Raw genomic sequence first — 20,447 nt, 5'->3', positions numbered from 1 at the left:
ACCACAATAAGAAAGCATTTGAATAAAAAATTAATTTGCCAGACCATACTGGAAAAGAGAATAAGTTTCAAATTCATAACTGACCTGAACTTTGTCAAGCCAACAGCTTAAAGCTTAAAAGGTCAGCTCCTGTCCCTATTTACCAACCATTATGTAAGCAAAACCCTGGGGGTTAAAGAGAACCCAAGTGCAGAGAGCTAAGGATAACTCTTAATGAACAAAAAGAAACTTAAAATGAACAACAAAGGAACTCAGTGGGAACAACTGAGAACTATGAAAGCTGGACAGAAAAACCAGTAGAAAACAATGCAAATCTTAAATACACAGAGGGAGAGAAGAGAATGCTACAGGAAGCAGAGGGAGTAATGAGAGGTAAATAGAGGCAGCTGGAGAAGATCTGGAAAGGGAGGTATTCTGGTAAGAAAGGAGAAAGAACAAAGCTGACACACAAAAACCTTTGATGAAAGGAAAAATTGAAGCTAGCATAAACAGAAAGTGTTTGTGCTTAGGGAACAAGTCCAAAAGACAAACAATGAAAATAATTGAACCAGCACAAGGAATAAACTAAAAAGGCAATATCTATAAGCAAATAATTTTTTGAAAAAATCTTAAATGGCAGAGAAATGGTCAATACAGATCAAACACCATAAAATGCTATGGTGGAATAATTATGATTTTAGTGTTTTTCTCGGTAGATTGCAACACTTTGGGGGGATGATGAACAGAGAACCTCTTAACCTTAGCCAGAGCACTGCATGTGTTTTCTTGTATGACAATAACAAAAGATGTGTAACCAAGGCAACAAAGGAGAAGCAAATAAAATATCAACTGATATTCAGTACGAAGCATTCTTCGTACTGAGAAATGCTTTTTTTCTTTTCACAATGCTTTCAAACAAGGAATGCTTGCATTTTTGTGGTTGCTTGATAAGCTAAGGCTAACAAAATATGTGTGCCATGTGGTGATGCAGTCTTTGATTTAATCTCTCTTGCTGTGCCATTCGTTCCGAAGCAGATGTTTACTAGATCTTTTCGCAGATTGAAGGATTTGCTGTTTTTATTTTTTATCTCACAAGCATGATAACATCTGATGTCTTTCCTGTTTTGTGCTGCTATAACAAAGACAAGGTTAAGGTTAAGTAGGGTTAAGAATGCACTTGTGATAGCTAAAGTTAGAGTAATTGTCAAGCTTTGGCACAAAAGGGCTAACTAAAATAAATGAAAGTAAATACAAAGTCTTAATTTGGTTAGAAGTGCAATCTTTTGTATGTGTATTGGGAAATTATCAGATACTTCCTGTAATAGAACGTTTGTTATATAACATAATAAAAAGGGAATTTTTATGTATTTGTCTAAACTCTTTTTGAAAGGAAAGTCTTAGTTAATTATCTGAGGATGTAAAACGATGATGAGACAATGAAAACTTTAACAAACTTTTATATTTGACTTTGTGGCTGAATAAATTAACATTTTAAATTTTGAACTGATCCAAAAGAAACCAGAGTGATACACTAAGAAACTAATTTACGAGCTGATGTGAGTGATTTTAAGCTTTAAATTACACAATTTAAAGCAAAATGACAATTGATTATATTTTGTGATGTTAAAAATGCCAGGAAAACTTGAGTGTTCATATAAGCTTTTCATGCATAAACAAGAAACGGACTTATGGTTTTGGTAAGTTGAAAGGAACAAAAGGGGTAATATTTAGGTCACAGAACCATTTATTAATAATGTCACCCATCTTCCAAAACTCTTCTCGAGAAATCCTCTTTTTAATAAACAAAAACATATTAGATTCATCAACCACAGCACCTATGACACATAGAAGGGTTAAAGTTGCGTGTTAAAAGAAACAAAGAAGCAAACAAAAAGAATGCAATAGAAACACAACATAAAAATTAATTTGGATTTAATAGGGAAACTAATGAAGGAGGAGCTTACTTATAGAATTTGCACCCAGGAAGCCAAGGAGAGCATTCATCTCTTATTCTATCTGTTCACAGTTTTAGAGCTTACAATAAAACAACATAAAACCGTATGAAAACTGTTTAGAAAAAAAAAAAATAAACAGTTTGGGATAATTACATCTTAGCCCAGGAAATGATACTTAAAAAAAGAATTTAGAAGAAGAAAACATTCTTAAAGCTTCTTCTTTTTTAAATAAAGTGTTAATGGTAAACCAACTACAACACTGTTGAATGCTGCCTAACTTGTTTAATTCTTACATTTTATTCTGAATAGAAAAGAGGTCTACAAAATGTGTTAATAGAATAAATTTCTATGTTCTGGCGAAAAAAGAAAATGGCATGTAAAAAGATATTGAAACATACAGAAAAATATATTCTTGATAACATTAACAGAATTGGTATTACAGCAATATACAATATATTTGTATTATTCGTGTTTAGGTTTTACAAGGTGCCCATATGATTAGTGTAAGGCTATTTAATCAATCAATAGTCACAGAATACTCACAGAATAACTATAGCATGTTTTGTAAGAGGCCTTTAAAACCTGAGTCTGTATCTAAACTGAACATCTCTGTTGGGCTGCATCGATCCGAAGCCCCAACGTCTGAAGTCAATTTCAGGAATTTCCTCATCAGGGTTCTTCAACTCAAACTCAAAATACACCAACATGAGGAACACAAACTGTTTCAGCTCATTGGTGGCAAAGAATCGCCCAGGACACATGGAGACTCCCGCCCCCCAGGGCATGTTGTAGTACTTCACTTTCTTCCCATCTTTGAAAAAGTCAGTTTTCTTGCTGCCGTCTGGGTTCAGAAAGCGATCGTATTTGAATGCATGCGGGTCAGGATGGATCTGTGGGTCAAGGTGGACCGCGCTGTAAGGAAAGATTGACATCCTGTCACCTTTGCGGAGTAAGTATTCACGCCCGTCGGCCATCTTGAGAGTCATGTCCTGGAGCACAGCCCTGGTAAGGAGAGGTGCAGCAGTGAGCCGGAGGGTCTCTTCCACGGCGCTGTCTAGCACTGGCGTTTTCATGAGCATTTCACGGGTCAGGTCTACCAAGGGGCCACCGCGTTTGACTTCCTGCCCCGTCTCCTTCAAAACTTTATCAACCTCTTCCCTCACTGCTTTCATGGCCTCGGGGTGTTTCAGGAGGAAGAGGAGAAGCCAGAACGAAGAGGGTCCAGTGTTACCCTGAGAGGCCCAGAGAAGAACAAACATGTACCTGTTGATCATTGACTCGTTCATGCCCACCTCTTCTTTGGACTGCTGCATGTCCCACACCCAGCGACTGATGTTGTCCTTGGCCTTCATGTTCTGCACAGAGACAGCATCCCAGAAGTAGGACTGCAGCCTGTCAGCTTCCCACTTCTGCTTTGGTGGAAGGACTCCATATGCCAAGTTGGGGAAGAGCTGGTCGTATTTACGAAATTCATAAAACAGAGCTTCTGAATGAGTTCTGTCCTTCTCTTTGGCTTTCTCCTCACCTCCTTCAGACTTGTGTGGCACATTTCCAAATAAAGCCAAATAGCCGGCTCGGAAAACGATGTTGTAGCTGTAGATGAACAGTCCATCTTCCTTCCAAGGGTTCTGACCTGTGCCTGAGCCCACGCTGTGCAGCATAAGGTTTTGCAAGTTACTCATCATGGCTTGTGTCATTACTTCCAGCCCTTCCCCCTTCAAGTGCTTATTGCTGGCATTCTGCAGGATATGGTGATCGTTCTGGACAGCTTTGTAGCCAAAAACCCTGTTAACAAGCTGCTCAGCGAAACTATTAAAGTCCAGCTTCTCTCTACTCTCCTTAACAAAAGCCCCAAAGGAGAGGGGGTCCTGCAGAAATGTAAAGTAATATCCTCCAAGCTGCACCGTAAAAACATCACCATGCTTTTTCTTCATTCTCTCCAGAAACTTAAAACTGTCTCTGCGAAACTCCAAGACATGGCCCAGCCAAGGAATGAGACCTTTGTCAAGAGGGGGTTCTCCCGGGCGCCTCTTTCGGAAAACTCCAAGAAGGTACAGCCCTCCAAGCAGAGCAACCAAGCAGCTGAGGAGGACAGGCAGAAGCAGTGCCATGACGGTTTCTGTTGGCAGCCACAGAGCTGTGTGGAAATGAAGTCCAAGTTCAGAGTTATAAGCAGCACATTGCTCCTCCCATTCATAATGGGTTACAGATTTCCGGGAAAGGAGATCAAATTCTTCAGCAGAAATGGAGCAGTGAAAATATTCACTTCAAGTTTGAGCTAGATTAAAGTTTATTTTTTATTCTGTTAATAAGGAAATCGTATTTGGAACTCAGTGTCACAGAACAAAGTAAGGGGCTTTTATCCTTACATAGAGAGTGTGTGAAAAGAATGAAATGACTCTCGAGGAAACCTTTATGTCTTGGGAAAGAACAGATTTACTTTTCTTATATAAAGAATATTTTTTTTTAAAAACACACAAAAGAGCATCACTTCTAATAATTTTGAAAATAAAATGGTTTTATTAGTTGGAGGGGGGCTTTCACCCCAGTACTTAACAATTTGAATAGTTTCAGGCTTGTAACTTGTTCCTCTTTTGTTCCAAATAGTAAGAAAAGAGCCAAACATTGTCTAAGTTGCATCAGGGCAACTTAAACAGAAAAACTGCAACAAAGCATATTTGTGGACTGATATCCGTGTTTTCTGCTGCTTCTGGAAAAACGACTTCCTCTCTGGTGATCTGTCAGCCAACGTCAATGAGTCATTTCACTCTAGATAAGAACATACTTCTGCCATCTTAAGGCTATGTAGACTGTTAAAGAGATTAACTGGGATGTTAAAAAGTGCAAGTCTATTTTAAGTGTTATATCAAAATGACAGAGAATGAGTTATGATCTAGTCATGGATTAAAAAAGTACTAAAAATGCTAAAATAATATGCAGAAAGTGAATCAAATCTTTAAAAACATGTGACAAGTGTTCTTTTTTTGTTGTTCGAATCTGAAATGGAGACGTTCACTTTTTGGGTGGAATGTCAGTGTTAAGCTTCAAAGAAATTAAACTAACACCATATGGCAAAAAGTTAAAGAGAAACAGATGGAAAACAAATCAAGCAGAGTAATAAAGTAGTGGTTCACTTAACAGAAATCTTTCAAAACAAACTCTCATGTGGAGCCTTTCTGAGTGGAATTTGCATGTTCTCCCATTTTATGCCTGGATTTTATCCAGGTTCTCCAGGATTCTCCCACAGAACAAGAACATGCAAATGGGGGGAAGAAGGAGCAATAAAGTGGAATAAATTTACAAAAGCACAAATATCATGGAGTGATGCAAATGATTACAATTGTTTTTTTGTTTTTTGTTTTTTAACTGCTTGAGTAATAGTGTGAGGGATGCTTCTCAATGGGTTTGATGCTTCTGCAGCAGGTTACCTTCATGTCTTAATGTGGATAAGAAGAACATCTAAAGAGAAACTGGCTGATAAAGTGTGCCACCAATCAGCTGGAGCTTTGCAAGTTAAACTGAAATTGATAGGAAACAGAATTTGAGATCAATCGTAAAACCAACATAAAATTTCAAAAGATATTGAGATTAGAGTTGTGTCATGTCATCTGAACTTTTAAGATTGCTTACTACATCTTTACCCTGCAGAGAAAAGACTCAAAAGATTTACAGAAGCCTGGAAAAGACAGGATGAAATGTGAAACTTTTTCTAGGACATTGACTGTAAAAAGCTTTAATCACACTTGAAAGGAATAAATTAAGTTACAGTATGAACAAAAAATGTAAGTAAAAAAACAAAAAAGTTCTGGTCAGAAAGTTAGAATTCCCAAACCAAACCTAAAGGGCTTTTTTTTTTCTTCAATATTTGCATTTTATTTTATTTATTTTATTTTATTTTTTAGCATGTATTGAGTGCATAGATTAAAAACAGCCAATCAAGTGACATCACTGTTATATTAGTACACTGTTATAATTACACTATATGTTCTGGTTACAAGGTAAGCTCAACAGAAAAAAGAAAACCTTGAAAGAATTCAGACCTTGAACTACTGATGAAACAGTCCACTGACCTTCATTTCGCTCACAAACCCTATCATCTGTTCAAGATTAATCTTTATGTACTTGAACGTGCAAACAGCAATACTGGTCTTGCTTAAAAATGGGTCCACGAGGGAAATGTATTTTATGCTATCATGATGGCCATGAACTAAATTGCAACAATGATGCAAGCTTTATTGCATGAGAGAGCAATACGTACTTTAGACTGCAGCAGAGTCATGTCTGTTTCTGTGTTCTGTTTGTCTGTTAGCAATGCAAAATGACAGGCAGAATGTTGTGAAATGTGGTAGAGAGAGGTTGCAAATGGTAGGATTGTTTTTCATCAAGACCATTTACATTCTCGGGTTAGTGCCTGGACAGGAACCTGGTGAAAATGCAGTATATTCTAAATACGCCATCATTTTATCTTAATCTTTTAAAAATAAGAAAATGGTGTGTTAATAAAAGCCAATGACGCCTGCAAAGTCTACACTAAGAAGAAGGACCCAGCTGCCCTTGTGTTTTATCAGCAGACATACAGTGCCATCTACTGGTTTATGCCAGAAAGCATTGTTAAGATTTTTGCTGATGTGATCTACACAACTAATATGCTATACATATATAATTTTTAAAAACCTGTCCTCAAACATTTATATTAGCTGAAAATGTTAAAAACTATGTATTACCTATCCATCCATTTTCTGTACATCCTTGTCCCTAGTGGTGCCTATCTCCAGCAAACATTTCAGGCAAGAGGCAACACAGGACAAACAACCATGCACACACACACCTATGGAGAATTTAGAGAGGCCGATTTACCCAACAGTTGTGTTTTTGGACTGTGAGAGGAAGCTGGAGTACCCTGAGAGAACTCATGCATGCGCAGGGAGAACATGCTAACTCAATGCAGAAAGACCCCAGGCCCAGAATTGAACCCAGGACCTTCATGCTGTAAGGTAACAGTGCTACCAATTGTGCCACTGTACAGCCCAAAATTATATTATTGCCTTTTTATTTCATATTTATTCTCTACTGTTGTTCTGGTCTACATAAAATCCCAATAAAATACATGGATGTTTGAGGTTCTAACGATAATACAAACAAAGGATTCAGAGGATTGTATTTCATTTGAACTCGCACTACATTCTTTTTAGTGCACTTCCAGCAATAGACCACTAAGTGGAGCTGTGCTCCTTTTTGTCACCTCAATCTTTTAAACCGTTTGACTACAGTTTGGATTTTATTTTGAACAAGGTTATGCTCTGAGATATTTGTCTCTTTTATGAAGGCCATGTGAAATTCTAAGTGTGATAGGACAGCTTTTTGTACTTGATATTTATAATTTCAGGTGATAAAAATATGATTGTAATGTTAATGAGATAAATGCATAAATGGCAGAACAGCATTTTACAAAAAAAAAAAAGTTGTAACAAAGGGAAATATCTATTTAACTGTTCTTTGTGAAGGTTAGGAAGATTTGGAAACTTCTCTCTCACCTCTCAGCTTTAATTTACATTCTACAGTGTACATCTGGTTCTTGATCACTCAGATCTGAGCTTGTAATTACATAAAGGAAATGCCACAGGCTCATTAGGGTTCAGATCTGTTTTTTTGATGTCTTCTCTCAACAAAGATGAACACAACGCAGAACATATCATAAAATAATTATAAACCTCTAGGAAAAAACATAAACTGCTTAGTTGCTTTAAGTGTATTTTTTTTATACAAGAAAAAAATATATAAGTTAATGCTTTATTCATCCCAAAAGGAAATTAAATGTTGTTGAATTATGAAAGAGCGTTATTATATGCTGCTTCTGTGTTTGATTATGTTATGTGAACAATTATCGGCAAAAAAATGACTGAGGTAAATGGTTCAATGGGTTGATGACATGTAGCCAAACACATTTTATATTTTCCCTTCTTAAAAGCTATGTATTATTTTGAGTGCTGGTTAGCCCTACTTTTTGAAGTAAAATGCTTCAACAGTTCTTCTATAAACATATCATTTTATCTATACCTGCGATCATTGGCAGCTCCTCCAGAGTGGCTATGCGTCTTTACTGTACATGGACACCCAAATCGAAGTAAGTTTGCAGTCTTGCTTTTTTCTTTCCATTTTCGGAATGCTATCATCTCAGTAAGGACCAAAGTCTAGGATACCTTGTTTAATACGCCATAAAGAACTAAAGCAGCTCTAAAAGAAAAAGGTAATTAAGCCATGTACTACCAAGTATAAAGTGGCCCGCGAATGCATAAAAGGTATTCAGTCAACTTAGATGTTTAAAACTCAAAATTCAAAGTTTAGGATTTTGGACAAGACTCTAGTCTCTTTTAAAATGCAGACGATAAGACAAGAAGTCTAGGAACAAATATTTTGGTGAAATTTGTTTGTTTAGCATACTCATAAAAATATCATTGTTGCTGCAGTGGAATATACATTTCTTGCAACTATTTGCCATTGATTGTTTTGAAATAACACGTCACATTATATTTTTACAATGTCAGCTAATTTAGGTCATGAGAAAAAACAAAAACAAAAACAAAAAGATAATTTGACTTCACTATTTCAAATTATGTCCTGAAAGGGAGGCCACACCTACAGGGATGACTTTACTAAAATTCTGGCTGGGGGTGGAGCCATTCGTTGTCCTAGCACGCAAGCTAGTGTTGCTTTCAATACATCACGGAATTATTTGTACCCTTGGCGCATTTTCACTCTGTATTATGTATATGTCTATAGCTGTCTGCTGCAATCAAATAAATGTGATTTTTGTCACATTCGGAAAAACATTAGTGCATACTATTATTTTAATTTAAATTACACATTACATTACAAATTAAAATATAGTACGATTAAATTAACAAGACTTTTAAACCTTTTTATAAGACGGTAGCGCTACTAGTTTTTTTTTTTTTTAATTTTCTACTTTCATTTAGCATAAGCGGAACTTGGTATATCATAAAACTGCTATCATCTCGAACTGCGATGGTTGTATCTCCAATTTTTTCTTTCTAACATTGAACTAACCACGTGGTAGTGTGACGTCAGCCCGGCGTCAGAGACAGTTATATCAGAGCCTTGCCGGTGAGGTGTTACAAATATTACTTCCGTGAAAACTGTGGTTGGGAGACGTGCTCACGAAGCTCATCTGACTGTCTCTTTGCAAAGCTTCTCCAAAGCAACGCAGGTAAAATCTTTTCCACTCTATACATTAAAACTGCGACGTTAGTTAGTAAACAGCCGATAATGAGCGTTTTGTTTTTATTGTCTCATGTTTCCCTGGCTGCTTAGGCCCTGAATTGACGTTCAACCTGTTTGAAAAGATTTAAACAACGTTCTTTTTTAAACAGAAAAACAAAACAAAAAAAATTGCCTGCTATAGCTGTCTATAAATGAGTAAATTGTTCCCTAAATTAAAAATGTATCTTCCTTGCCCTTCATGTCACCTTCTAACAGGTCATGATGAGGCCAACTAAATTGAAACCAGTAAGGCTGCAACTTTAGAATGTGTTTAAATATATCTAGAGATAAGATTCAGTAAACCAACTTTATAATAAGCTTTTTTTTCTGGACTGACTGAACTGTCAAAGTTCTGAAAATTACTGTAAAAATGTTTTAAAAATCTGCTGTTTTGTGTGCACCATAGTCAAGATGTCCTCTTACGAAGAAGGAAATGATTCAAAGTTAATGCGGAAAGTGAAGGAGAATCCATTTGTTCCATTGGGTGAGTACGTTTTGTTCCATGGTAATAGAGTGAAAAAGTCCAAGTCGAATTAAGAAGTCTCATATTCGTAGTTGTAGTATGCAGTTTTGAAATTGAGCTGTATGTAATCCTTAGTTGTTTTGCAGGATTGGCTGGATTTGTTGGCATCGTTGGACACCAGCTGTACAAAATGAAAAATCGAGGGGACACAAAAATGTCGGTGCACTTGATTCATATGCGTGTAGCTGCACAAGGCTTTGTGGTTGGAGCCATGACAGTAGGTATGTATCATTTATTATCTTGTTTCTATGTAGGTTGCTTTTATATTAGCAATATCTTTCATTTAATTTACATTAGAATGTATTTACATGTCTGTACGAGATAAAAAACATTCATGGTTGTGAGAAAGACGATATCAACATTCCCAGTTTGATCTTATTTGTCTCCCTGGGAGATGTTACACTGGTGACAGGCAGGATGAAAGTAGGTTAGGATTCTTCTAACCTCAGCTTTGACATACATGTAAAGTTGAAATTTGCGGATAGCAGATCTTCAGTAGAATTTATGTCTATTTTAAGGCTTTTACCAGACTTGGATGCTTGCCACAATATTTCTACCCTGGTTAAAAAAATAAAAATAAAAAAATAAAATAAATAGTCCTTTGTTCTATACTTTGCTTCATACATAGGGCCTGGACCCTTGGCTATTGAGAAATGATTGCTTGCTATATGTGTTTACTCTTGAAATTTGAAATTTTACCCAATTGATAACATTTGGCTGTGGTGTGTGTAATGTGCCAGTTTGATGCTATGAAACTTGAGGGAAATTGCATTTTTTTTTTTTTTTTACATTAAGTGTTCCCATCACTTTTCCTGTGTTTTTACAGGAAAAGTGATATGTAGCCTAGATCAGTCTGTTAATCTGTTAGAATATTAGCACATATAATTTTAATAATCTCTGAATATAATTTCTAAATATTCCATCTGAGTATTTCACTATAGCTTGTACTGCACAATTCCTATTGTGGTAAGGATTAGGCTTGATTTATTGTGAAACTCCATTGTTCTCTTTAGTTATCTATAGATGAGAACTATGTTTGCCTTATTGTGTTTCTTGCTTTATCAAACAGTGATGACTTTGAATTTTATTTATCACAACTCTGAGCTGCAACTTTTTTGATTTGTTTCTGTCTTTAAGTTTCCATTCTCTAACTCGCCTTTCTCTTCTCATTTTTTTTTTCTTTCTTAGGGGTCCTGTATTCAATGTACAACGAGTACATTAGGCACCCCAAAGAAGAGCAGAATGCTGGAAAACACAGTTGAACAGAGACTCTTACAATTAGATTTTTGTGTCTTTAATACTCTCACATTTATAGATGTACATTCAGAGGCTAACAGATGACTAAAAACCAACTGATGGTGTACCGTTCTACAGACAATGTTTGCCACTGCAAACGTGGATGCTTGTGATAAGGATGGCAACACAGATGTATTTTTGTCTAATGTTTTAGTGCATTATATAAAACAAAATTAGTTGCAGATAAATTTGACAATATTTATGACCAGGAGGATAAATCTGACTCTACACAGAAGGCTCTGGCTTTCATATTCATTTATCATTGTCCTGTTGAAAGTCAGCTATGCTTTTATGTGGTAATTTGGGTACTAGCCAAATTAAAAGCATTTCCATATCAATCTTTTTTTTTTTCTTCTGTAAAATGTTCACCTCTCCTGACAAAAGCTTTAACAGATGTTTGCACACTGTCGCAAGAAAAAAATAATGTTTTTTTGTTATAAATACTTCTACTAAAATGCTGATTTTTATTCATTGAGATTCTCTGTATTGTACTGTAACCATTTTTTTTAATTTCTCAGTATTTTCTTCATATATTTTTTGCAATGAGATATTAATGACACAAAAAAATCATGTGAGGTTTATATGTATAAACTGTGGTGTAGCTTGTCAAACACAATGCAGCCTGTTTTAGTGGCAAACATTAATTGGTTCCTAAGGTATCTCCAGGGCTGATTATTATTGTATGTACCAGGCTATTTGTGAAAGTCGCTTTCATTTCCTGAAATAGTTTTGAATCTCTGCTGTGTGTACACTTATATTGTGTGCTTTACCTGGAACAGTTCTTAGTTTCATATTTTATATGATAATATGCACAGCAAGTCCAACTCGCTTTTGGTAGCTACTGTTTTCAAAATTGTTTCCTTTCTTCATTCATTAAATAATCTCCTACTTACTGTAACTTAAACAATGTTTTGTACGCTTTGAAACACACGTAGCATTTAGTGAATTACTTTACTGACATTGCAGTATGCCTTTGATGAAGGCAGTGTGTTAAGGTCTGCTATAAAGATTAGTTTTTATTTGGCAACATGAACTGTCTACCTGACATGCAGGAAGGGCTGTGCAAGTACTGTCAGCATCACAGAGCCTGGATGGCATACCAACGTGAAAATACCTCTGGGGTGGATTTGTCAGCATGACTCGGCAAATCTTCTAACTTTCTAAAGACTATGTTGAATAAACAAGCAGTAGCTCTAAAACCAGTTTCAATATGAGCTTATAGTCAAACCAACTGATATGATGAAGAATCCAGTGAAATATGTGGCTCTCTTAAATTTGAGCATTTTAACTTTTTTTTTTTTTTTTTTTTTTTCCCAAATTAAAGTAAATTACTGGTCCTCTTAATACAACACATTATGTTTGTGCTATGTAATAAGTGGCTCAATCAAATTTAGGTAATTTTTTTCATTGTGGACAACAGAAGGCAAATTAGACATGCTAAGGATTTTATTGCGGTTGGTGAATCAGTATTTCATCCCATTTATTTTTGTGACATACTGCACAGTGGTGTATGTATAGATTGCACTTTTTAATTTTTCCACTCAACTTTCCATTCAGGACTATGTGAAAAGCCCTCTTTAATTATGTTTTTTCTGGAGGGTGTCAACTACTGTCTGCTGGACAACAGACAAGTCATCAGTCTAGCAGTGTGGGCAATAAAGTTTTTGTAATAATTTTCTTCATGTAATATTATTCAAGCTAGAATTTGTTTAACTGTAGGCTATTACAACTTAAATCTACCAAAATTAACTTGAACTATTTTTGAACTATTTTGTGAGCCATCAGTGATGATACTGACTGCTAATTCAACAGAATTCCTACACACACTTTTTGAACACACTGTGTGATGTCAATGTAGCATTTCATTAACAAATATTATTTGTATTTGTATTGTCATCTTCAGAAACAACTGAACGTGTCATTTTGACTGCAAACATTAACTTTAAACAAACATTTCATAAAACTATATTTACTGGATTTTCTTTGTTCTTCCTCATTCTGGTATGTGGTATTTCATGTGTTTAGCCATGACAATAACTGCTCAAACACAGCATGATAAAGGCTGGCTAGAGTAGTTGCATCCCTCCTCCCCATAAACAACACTGTAAAATAATACCTTGGTTTTACTCCAATTCGAAACATGGGAAACACTCCCATCAATGCAATAAAAAGGTGTAGCTAATCTGCTGAAGAGCCTCTAATGGCCCGCCCCCCGTCACGTGCATTCATTCAGAATTTGATAGTCATTGTGACACTCAGTTGCTTGTTGCAACTTGTTGATTAAACCTCTGTTTTACTTTCCATTCAAACATCATACTCCATATATTTGAAAAAAGGTTTAAAAAAATATATATATATTTTTATTCAACTTTGTATATGGATTGAACGTTCTATTTAAAGAAAACAATTATAGCAAAATTATTTTATTGGATACTGTATTTACCTCTGTTGTTTTGGTGCTTTAGTCATCTTTCTGTTAGTCATTTGTGGTAAAATAAATAAATAAATAAATAAATAAATAAATAAAGTCTTAAGTTTACCTTTACCTTTCCAATCCAGCCTCTGCTCTGCTCTATTCTGCTCTATGGCTTGCTACTCTGCAGGCACTGGATGCTTTTAGATTATAGAACCGTAATCTATAATCTAAGATTATAGATTATATAATCTATATAATCTATAATCTGACACAATGTGTCTTTGACACATTGTGTCAAAGACACATTGTCAAAGACACATTGTGCCACTGTGTCTTTAACAGCACGTTATGAAGGTTACTCTTTTTTAGTAAAGAAAACAGATCAACGTGTACAGCTGCTGCATATCAAGTTTCACCATTTCCAGCACGGATGTCACGTTCCTCCTGTATGCATAACAATACCACCGGAGAAGCAGAGTCAGCATGACTGCGCACATTTAGGGACTCGTCCTCTCGTTAACTTAAGGTTTAATTTAATTTTCTTTTCTTTTTTACTATTTGTTTTAATACTTAATTAAGATGAAATCTCGGTCCAAAATGTTTACAGATATGCACGTTCATTCTTGCAGTATGACCGGGCAGTACAAAGGGCATTCTTATCTTCAGTGATCTACAGCACCACCATGTGGTTAAAATAAGTCTTACAGCCTAAAACAATAATTGGAATATTATTTACCTAGTAAAAAAAAAAAAAAAAAGCAGAGAGACGCCTAACAAGCAGGTTTATATGTTGTGAATTATTGTGTCCCGGTAGTTTTCATTAAGCAAGCTGAGCTCTCTCCTGTCACTAAACAGTAACAGACGTCAGAAACCCTGAGCAATATGGCCGCTGTCATGGTGCATTTTAACAAGAGCATGTGCCTTCCCTGTTCACGCGAGATCGCGTTGAAAGTCACAGAATTTGCGTTGTCATAGCGACAGTAGTGTCCCCTTCAGGAAACTACGTTTTCATTTTCAAAGCAAAACATGCAGTTAAATAGTCAAATATCTTAACTCTTGTTTCTATCACAGGTAGGTTATAACCTCGCTTTTACAGTTTTAGATGTCCTGTGACCTTTAAAGATTTCTGTTCGAATTTTAAAGATACATTTATGAATAGGTACCTGATTACTATGCCAGTTCTTGTTGAAGACCGGTGTTACCGGCATCTTAAATTCTTTAACATAATTTCAGCATTGACAGCACCTGATAAATGCAGCATTCTGGTGATAACCCATTTCATTTAGTTTTCAGTTAGAAACTTAAAAAATCACATTGGTGATTCTGTTTTATGTGTACACATCTCAATCAGCAGTGTGGCTATTTGGGCAATGTTGTGGTAAAATGGATTATGAATGACTTGGGGACCACATAAACCAGTTTGACTGGACCTGCAAAGATCTAAGACAAATTGAACATGTGTGAGACGTGCTTGACAAGCAGATCTGACAAGCAGGGCCTACCTCACAACTTCCAGGACTTGAAGAATCTGCTGTTGATACTGTCCATGTCAGAGGCCATACCCATGTTGTGCCTTGTAGTTGTAGGTCAAATTTAAGCTGTAATGGTCAGTTACTGGAGTGAAAATGAGTGAAGTGTACAAATGTAAACACAATCAACACAATCAAGCTTTGATCAAGTAATCAAAGCTAACACAATAATTTTGTCTTCTTTCAGTAGTTTCTTTATTTCCACTACCTTGTTTATCATGGAGAGTGATGAACATTTGAATGACTTGCGGCTTCAGTTCCAAACGTTGCAAAAACAGCAGGAAAAAAGAAAACTGGAAGGGAAGAAGAAGAAAGAACCCAGTGATTTAAGTGTGACAGGCACTCAGGATGATTTGAATCTGTCGAAACAAGTCGTTCAGGAAGACAGTCCTGAAGAAAGGTAAGTGGTTTCACTTGGTCTCGGTTTAAATAAAACTGTATTGTTTAACTCAAAGCTTAAGTAATATATAAATACATAAATAAATAGTCATAACATGATGATGCTGTGTCGTCTGTCATTCGAAGTCTGTTAAAGGAGCAGGATGAAATTCTGTTAGACCAAATTCGAGAGCTCAGAGATGAAAATGGGAGGCTCTTCAAACTTCTGAGTGAAAAGGACTTTGAGATCAAACATCTGAAGAAGAAAAGAGAAGAAGAAAGACTGGCCTTAACAGGTACAAGCAGACAACTTGGATGTATTTTACATACAAGAGTCAATGGGGCTTCACTGTCGTCTTGTGAATTATCCCTTTAGGTTCATCAGGTTTAGCCGGAGCTGTAGCTGCCACCAAGATTGTTGAGCTTTCCAAGAAGAATAGAGAGCTATGTGCAGAAATTGAGAAAGAGAAGATTAGATCCAAGCAAAGCAGCAATAGGATCAGAGAGCTCGAGAAAGAGGTAAAGCACTGTTTGTTTGATTTATTGGATGGAAAGTTGAAGTTACAGGTCAAAACCCACAGAAAGCAACATTTTGTTTAGCTGCAGTGTGCTTTGGAGAATGTTGTACCTGGACAGAAAACCACACAAAAAACCCTGGATAAAAGCTCGTCTGAAGACCATGAGGTAAACAGAAACTGAATAATGCCATTCTCTTGATTTGAAACCTGACATGATAGCATTTCATTTTAAATCACATACATTTTTCTACTGAGCAACAGGAAAACCCGCTGGTCAAGTCTCTGCAAGAAAAACTAGCAGCTACCCAGCTCAAAGTGACAGAATATCGAAACCAGGTTCAGTCTGCAAAACAGGAGCTGAAGGTTGCTCAGAAGGTAATCTCATTATTTCTTTTCCACCTGACAGAGCTCTAATTATGCTTATTTATGACTTCTTAATTGGATTTTAGGGCCTTTCAGCTGAAGGCCCGGTATTCTCTGGCTATCAGAAATGGGACTGTGTGTATTTTCTTACCACACAAGCTGCATTTCGAAGATAAGTTTGAAAAGTGAGACGAATAAAAATAACCTTGAAGGCCATTTACACATAACCTGGAAATTATATTTTTGAGATGAAGTCTTTAATTTTATAAGGATATCCTGGCCAAGACTGATACAGCAACCTCCATATTTACTGTCATTAGTGGTATATAGATTATTTGATTCCAGAAGCATAGTTTGGTTTTCTTACTTAGTTTCCTTGTTAAATACACATCCTTCTTACTGCCCTACAGAAATAACGCACAGTTTAAAAACAAAACAAAAAGGTAAACCATAATGTCCATAATGTAGACTTTATTTACTTCATACCTCATCAACATTATGTATTTTTAATGACATGTTGATTGATCTGTTTTTATTCTATATATTTATGATGATACTTTTTTATTATTATTTATTTATTTAATTATTGGAGGCAACAACATTTTTATCATTAAAAGTTTAATGATAATAGAGTATGTCTATGTCTACTCTTAAAATGATGAACGATTGCAGGTTTTATTGAGTGAAGTTGGAGAGGAGGTCAACCTTCAGCAGATGCTCAACAACCCTAGGAGCTTTAGAGGCCGGTCGCAGCAGATTCTTGCTCTTCAAACAAGGGTAAGCTGGAAAACTTAGATGGTGACTGAATGTCCTTTGTATTGTCCATCATTCATTATGAAAACTTATTTCAAGAAGTTGGTTGGTTCTCAGGATTATGATTGTGCAGGTGCCTCTCTATCAAAAAAAGAACATCACTGAGAAGTTTCTGGTTCAGGAGTGTCTTAAAAAAAGAAATATGACAGTTGCGGGTTGGTTGTGCGAAAGCTATAACTACTATGATCAATAGAAATAAACAGTCGAGATATAATACTCTGCGTGTCATCAGTCTATATCTGGGTTTCTGGGTTTTTGAACTGAATTCCTGAAACTAACTGAATTTGATGTTGATGATATTCCAATTTCAGTTTGATGCACCTGAAAGTTATGTCACAGAAAATGCTGAATTCATACAACAGGTACGGGAGCTAGAGCAGCAGCTGTGTCATCAAAGACAGGCAGATGTCCAGAGTGTGGAGCAGGATTTTTCTGGCACTGCGTCCCATCATAAACCCCCTGCCCAAAATAGAAACCTCAACTACATCCGTACCATAGAGAAGGAAAAGAGGGAGGCATTTGAGGTACTTAAACAATAACTCAGTTTAAAAACAAAATGAAATATTACGGTACAAATCTTTTACTTGTTTTGCTTGTTGCTTTTGGTAAATCTATAGAGGATCTCAGCTGATCATGAAGGCCTCTTGAAAGAACACGAGGATGTGAAGAAAAAGCTGGAAGCCTCCAAAGCCAGGAGCAGAACTCAGTCCGAGGAAATCAAAACTCTGAAAATGCAGATTTCCTCCTTATTAGAGAAGGGGAAACATGACACCGGGCTTGTGGATGCCCTGCTGGTAAGCCCTTAGATAAGATAAAAGTGGGAAAGAGAGAAATATTCTGGGCCCTTCCTTTCCCACAACCTTGTTTGGTTAACCCCTGCCAGAAACAACAGAGCCAGATGCAGACGATGCTAAAGCAACTCGGCCAACAGCAGAGCGCACAGATCAAGAGTGGGTCCCCAGAGAACAACTGTCTTATCCAGAAACTGAAGCTCATGGTAGCAGAGAAAGACGCCATGATAAAAGAGCTCCAGGAAAGGCAACAGTTTTCCAATAAGGTAAAAAAAAAAAAAAAAGCAGAAATATTTAGTGCTGTAGCAACCACTGTAAAGCAAATCTGCCTGCTGGAAATAAAAAAATCTGTTTTCACAGAAACTGAAGGAAGAGAGTGTGGACAGACAATTAAGCCCTAAAATAAAAAGTTGCAGTTCAGGATTCTACCCAGAAGATGGAGACAGTGTCACAAGAATTACACCCGAGTATGTTTTCGGACATATCTGAATTATTTTATTCTTTATATTCTTATTTTATTCATTTATTAAGAGGATCATAAAAACTACCCTCTGAAACATAATGCATTTTGTTTTGTGGTATAAAGTGCATGTTTTGGTAAACTCTACTAGGAACTAAGATCACTTGTTTTACAAAGGATAACAAATAACTGACTGAAAGAGGTCAATGACTGAAGAAGCAAGAAGAGTAAAACATTTTATGATTTCTCATATTTTTATCTGTTTCAGTTCAGTCTCTAAATTAGGCCATAAATTGGTAATTGCAACTGTGGGAGGTGAGATGGAATTAAAGTAAGTGAGCTGTATCATATATGTTTACATGATTCATCTTATTTTTAACTGTCAGTTATTATCGCATCAATGTAAATTAATCAAAACTATGAACTGTTTGATTGTGTCTGATGTTCTCAGAAGTCATTCAAAGTGTCCGGGTTGTTCTGCTGATGTGAGTGCACTGATCACCCAGAGCAGTGCGTATAAAGTCCTCAGCGTGGAGAAGAACCGCCTCCTGGAGCTGGTTAAGCTTCTACAGATCAAGTAATGCACACTCTACAAATCTTTCTGTTTGCCAGAAAACTTTAAATATACTGAAATAAGAACATTTAACTTATTTCAGTTAAATATCCTGGAACTCAGTAAAGTTAACTTTACTGATTTCCAGTGAAATACTCCCGGCTCCCCTTCATCGTTGACATGGATAGAACGTGCTTCTACAAGGAACAAACCAAATGAATGTGGACTCGACTCTTGATTTTTTTTTTTATTGATTTTAATCCAAATCTTGGCTGCGATCTATTCAAACATTCACAAGAATGCTATGGGTCATTTTCACATCTTTCAGGTTATAATAGTAAATCTATGGTCCAAGGTTTAATAGTGTAAATGATAGAATCACTATCTATTACATTGGATTGAAGTGCTTCAGATGATTCCCATAGACAATAATTTTATTGTTGCCTTAGATGTCCAAAGAGAAAGCAATGAAGTGTGTGTATTAAGAAGTTACTTAATTATGTTATCTAAGACAAAAAGAAAATGTTTATCTTCCAGAGAGAAAGAAATGAAACAAGTGTGTTTGGAGGCAGAGAAGAAGTATCAAGAGGAGCGCCGTAAAACCTTGATATTGGAGCAGCAGTTACAAAGGGCATGAGCAGATTCAAAGTAAAGGACTCTGCATCGAGCACGGGAAGGATAAGGACCAGTGTGACCAGGTGGCCGTTCTGCTAATAAAACTGTTTTCCAAGGGTTCAACTCCAAGGGTTCCCAGGGTTTTCTAGCATACCCTTGTTCAGCTCAACCTTGTCTGTCTCACTCCATGACTGTTCCTCAGGAGAAATAGGGCAGGAGCTACAAGGCAGAAAGAAATAAAACAAAACAGACAGATCAATCTCTGGAATGTGAATAAATTTTACCTTGCAACAATCTTATGGTGTCGTGAGCTGCTCCTGATTTTAAACATGACAGTGTTTTTTTCTCTTCATCCCATGGAAATTTAACCACACAGCAAACTTAATGATGTGTGGCAACAGTCTCAGCTCCCATGCACAGGGTTAGCTTCTGCCCATCATCTTTTGGTTGTTTATGTTGCTCTTGTTCGCTGTCTCCTGTCTGGTCATTCAGCTGGAGGAAACACAGTCTCTGAGGGCATCCCAAAAGAGCACTCTCCATCACGGCGTACAGCTTTATGGTGACGTGATGAGACAAGTCGAGCATGTTTTTTTTTTTCCTGGAGGCTCTGTGACAGCACTGACAAGACACTAACCAGGAGAACTGGCTGCTCCCTGCTCAAGCTCTCTTGCTGCTCAGCCCTACCTTCTCTTGTCACATGTGACAAACCGCAGCCTGCAGGAAACAAGTTCTCCTCCTTAGCCACACACACACACACACACGCACACACACACACAGACTAGTTTACATGTTTCGTGGGGACTACTAATTTAATCATCACTTGTGGGGACCACACTTTCTAGTGGTTCTAAAAATCCATAAAAAAAATTTTACACTATTTATACCTATATTAACCTAAACACACCTTGAAATAACTCAATTTCAAAAGTAGAGTCATCAACCTGTCTGGGCCATGCCACATGGGGACTCATGAAATT

At 36.5% G+C, this 20,447-nt stretch overlaps 3 protein-coding genes and 1 long non-coding RNA gene across 4 annotated transcripts; 3 read left to right on the top strand and 1 right to left on the bottom strand.

The window, feature by feature from the left end:
* Positions 1-455: 455 nt before the first annotated feature.
* LOC107835863 (uncharacterized) lies at positions 456-13,221 on the top strand. Its single transcript, XR_001661689.1, has 2 exons — positions 456-495; positions 11,271-13,221. It is a non-coding gene; the product is annotated as an uncharacterized LOC107835863 (long non-coding RNA).
* Positions 1,706-4,073, bottom strand: LOC103135748 (7-alpha-hydroxycholest-4-en-3-one 12-alpha-hydroxylase). Its single transcript, XM_007548629.1, has one exon. The coding sequence runs from the start codon at positions 4,043-4,045 to the stop codon at positions 2,510-2,512; it is 1,536 nt and encodes a 511-aa protein (XP_007548691.1). The 5' UTR covers positions 4,046-4,073; the 3' UTR covers positions 1,706-2,509.
* Positions 9,057-11,369, top strand: higd1a (HIG1 hypoxia inducible domain family, member 1A). Its single transcript, XM_007548628.2, has 4 exons — positions 9,057-9,162; positions 9,622-9,699; positions 9,825-9,959; positions 10,927-11,369. Exons 2-4 carry the CDS (start codon positions 9,627-9,629, stop codon positions 10,998-11,000), a joined length of 282 nt encoding a protein of 93 aa, XP_007548690.1. The 5' UTR covers positions 9,057-9,162; positions 9,622-9,626; the 3' UTR covers positions 11,001-11,369.
* A 1,197-nt stretch (positions 13,222-14,418) lies between the features above and the next one.
* ccdc13 (coiled-coil domain containing 13) lies at positions 14,419-19,758 on the top strand. The gene is made up of 14 exons (XM_016669715.1): positions 14,419-14,521; positions 15,167-15,379; positions 15,505-15,653; positions 15,734-15,876; positions 15,958-16,041; positions 16,137-16,250; positions 16,911-17,015; positions 17,414-17,575; positions 17,669-17,845; positions 17,935-18,108; positions 18,203-18,309; positions 18,571-18,633; positions 18,754-18,879; positions 19,393-19,758. Exons 2-14 carry the CDS (start codon positions 15,198-15,200, stop codon positions 19,490-19,492), a joined length of 1,686 nt encoding a protein of 561 aa, XP_016525201.1. The 5' UTR covers positions 14,419-14,521; positions 15,167-15,197; the 3' UTR covers positions 19,493-19,758.
* The last annotated feature ends 689 nt before the right edge of the window (positions 19,759-20,447 follow it).

The sequence above is a fragment of the Poecilia formosa genome, unplaced genomic scaffold (genome assembly GCF_000485575.1).
Source record: "Poecilia formosa unplaced genomic scaffold, Poecilia_formosa-5.1.2 Scaffold27, whole genome shotgun sequence".
NCBI lineage: Eukaryota > Metazoa > Chordata > Actinopteri > Cyprinodontiformes > Poeciliidae > Poecilia > Poecilia formosa.
The sequence above is the reverse complement of the archived record's forward strand: the minus strand, read 5'-3'. Positions and strand labels throughout refer to the sequence as shown.

Excerpts from the sequence above, each read along its gene's own strand:
- LOC103135748 (XM_007548629.1), bottom strand. The coding sequence starts at position 4,045 with ATGGCACTGCTTCTGCCTGTCCTCCTCAGCTGCTTGGTTGCTCTGCTT.
- higd1a (XM_007548628.2), top strand. The coding sequence starts at position 9,627 with ATGTCCTCTTACGAAGAAGGAAATGATTCAAAGTTAATGCGGAAAGTG. Across the intron at positions 9,700-9,824 it reads GAATCCATTTGTTCCATTGG|GATTGGCTGGATTTGTTGGC; the intron begins GTGAGTACGTTT and ends GTTGTTTTGCAG. Across the intron at positions 9,960-10,926 it reads GGTTGGAGCCATGACAGTAG|GGGTCCTGTATTCAATGTAC; the intron begins GTATGTATCATT and ends TTTCTTTCTTAG.
- ccdc13 (XM_016669715.1), top strand. The coding sequence starts at position 15,198 with ATGGAGAGTGATGAACATTTGAATGACTTGCGGCTTCAGTTCCAAACG. Across the intron at positions 15,654-15,733 it reads AGAAAGACTGGCCTTAACAG|GTTCATCAGGTTTAGCCGGA; the intron begins GTACAAGCAGAC and ends TTATCCCTTTAG. Across the intron at positions 16,042-16,136 it reads GCTCGTCTGAAGACCATGAG|GAAAACCCGCTGGTCAAGTC; the intron begins GTAAACAGAAAC and ends ACTGAGCAACAG.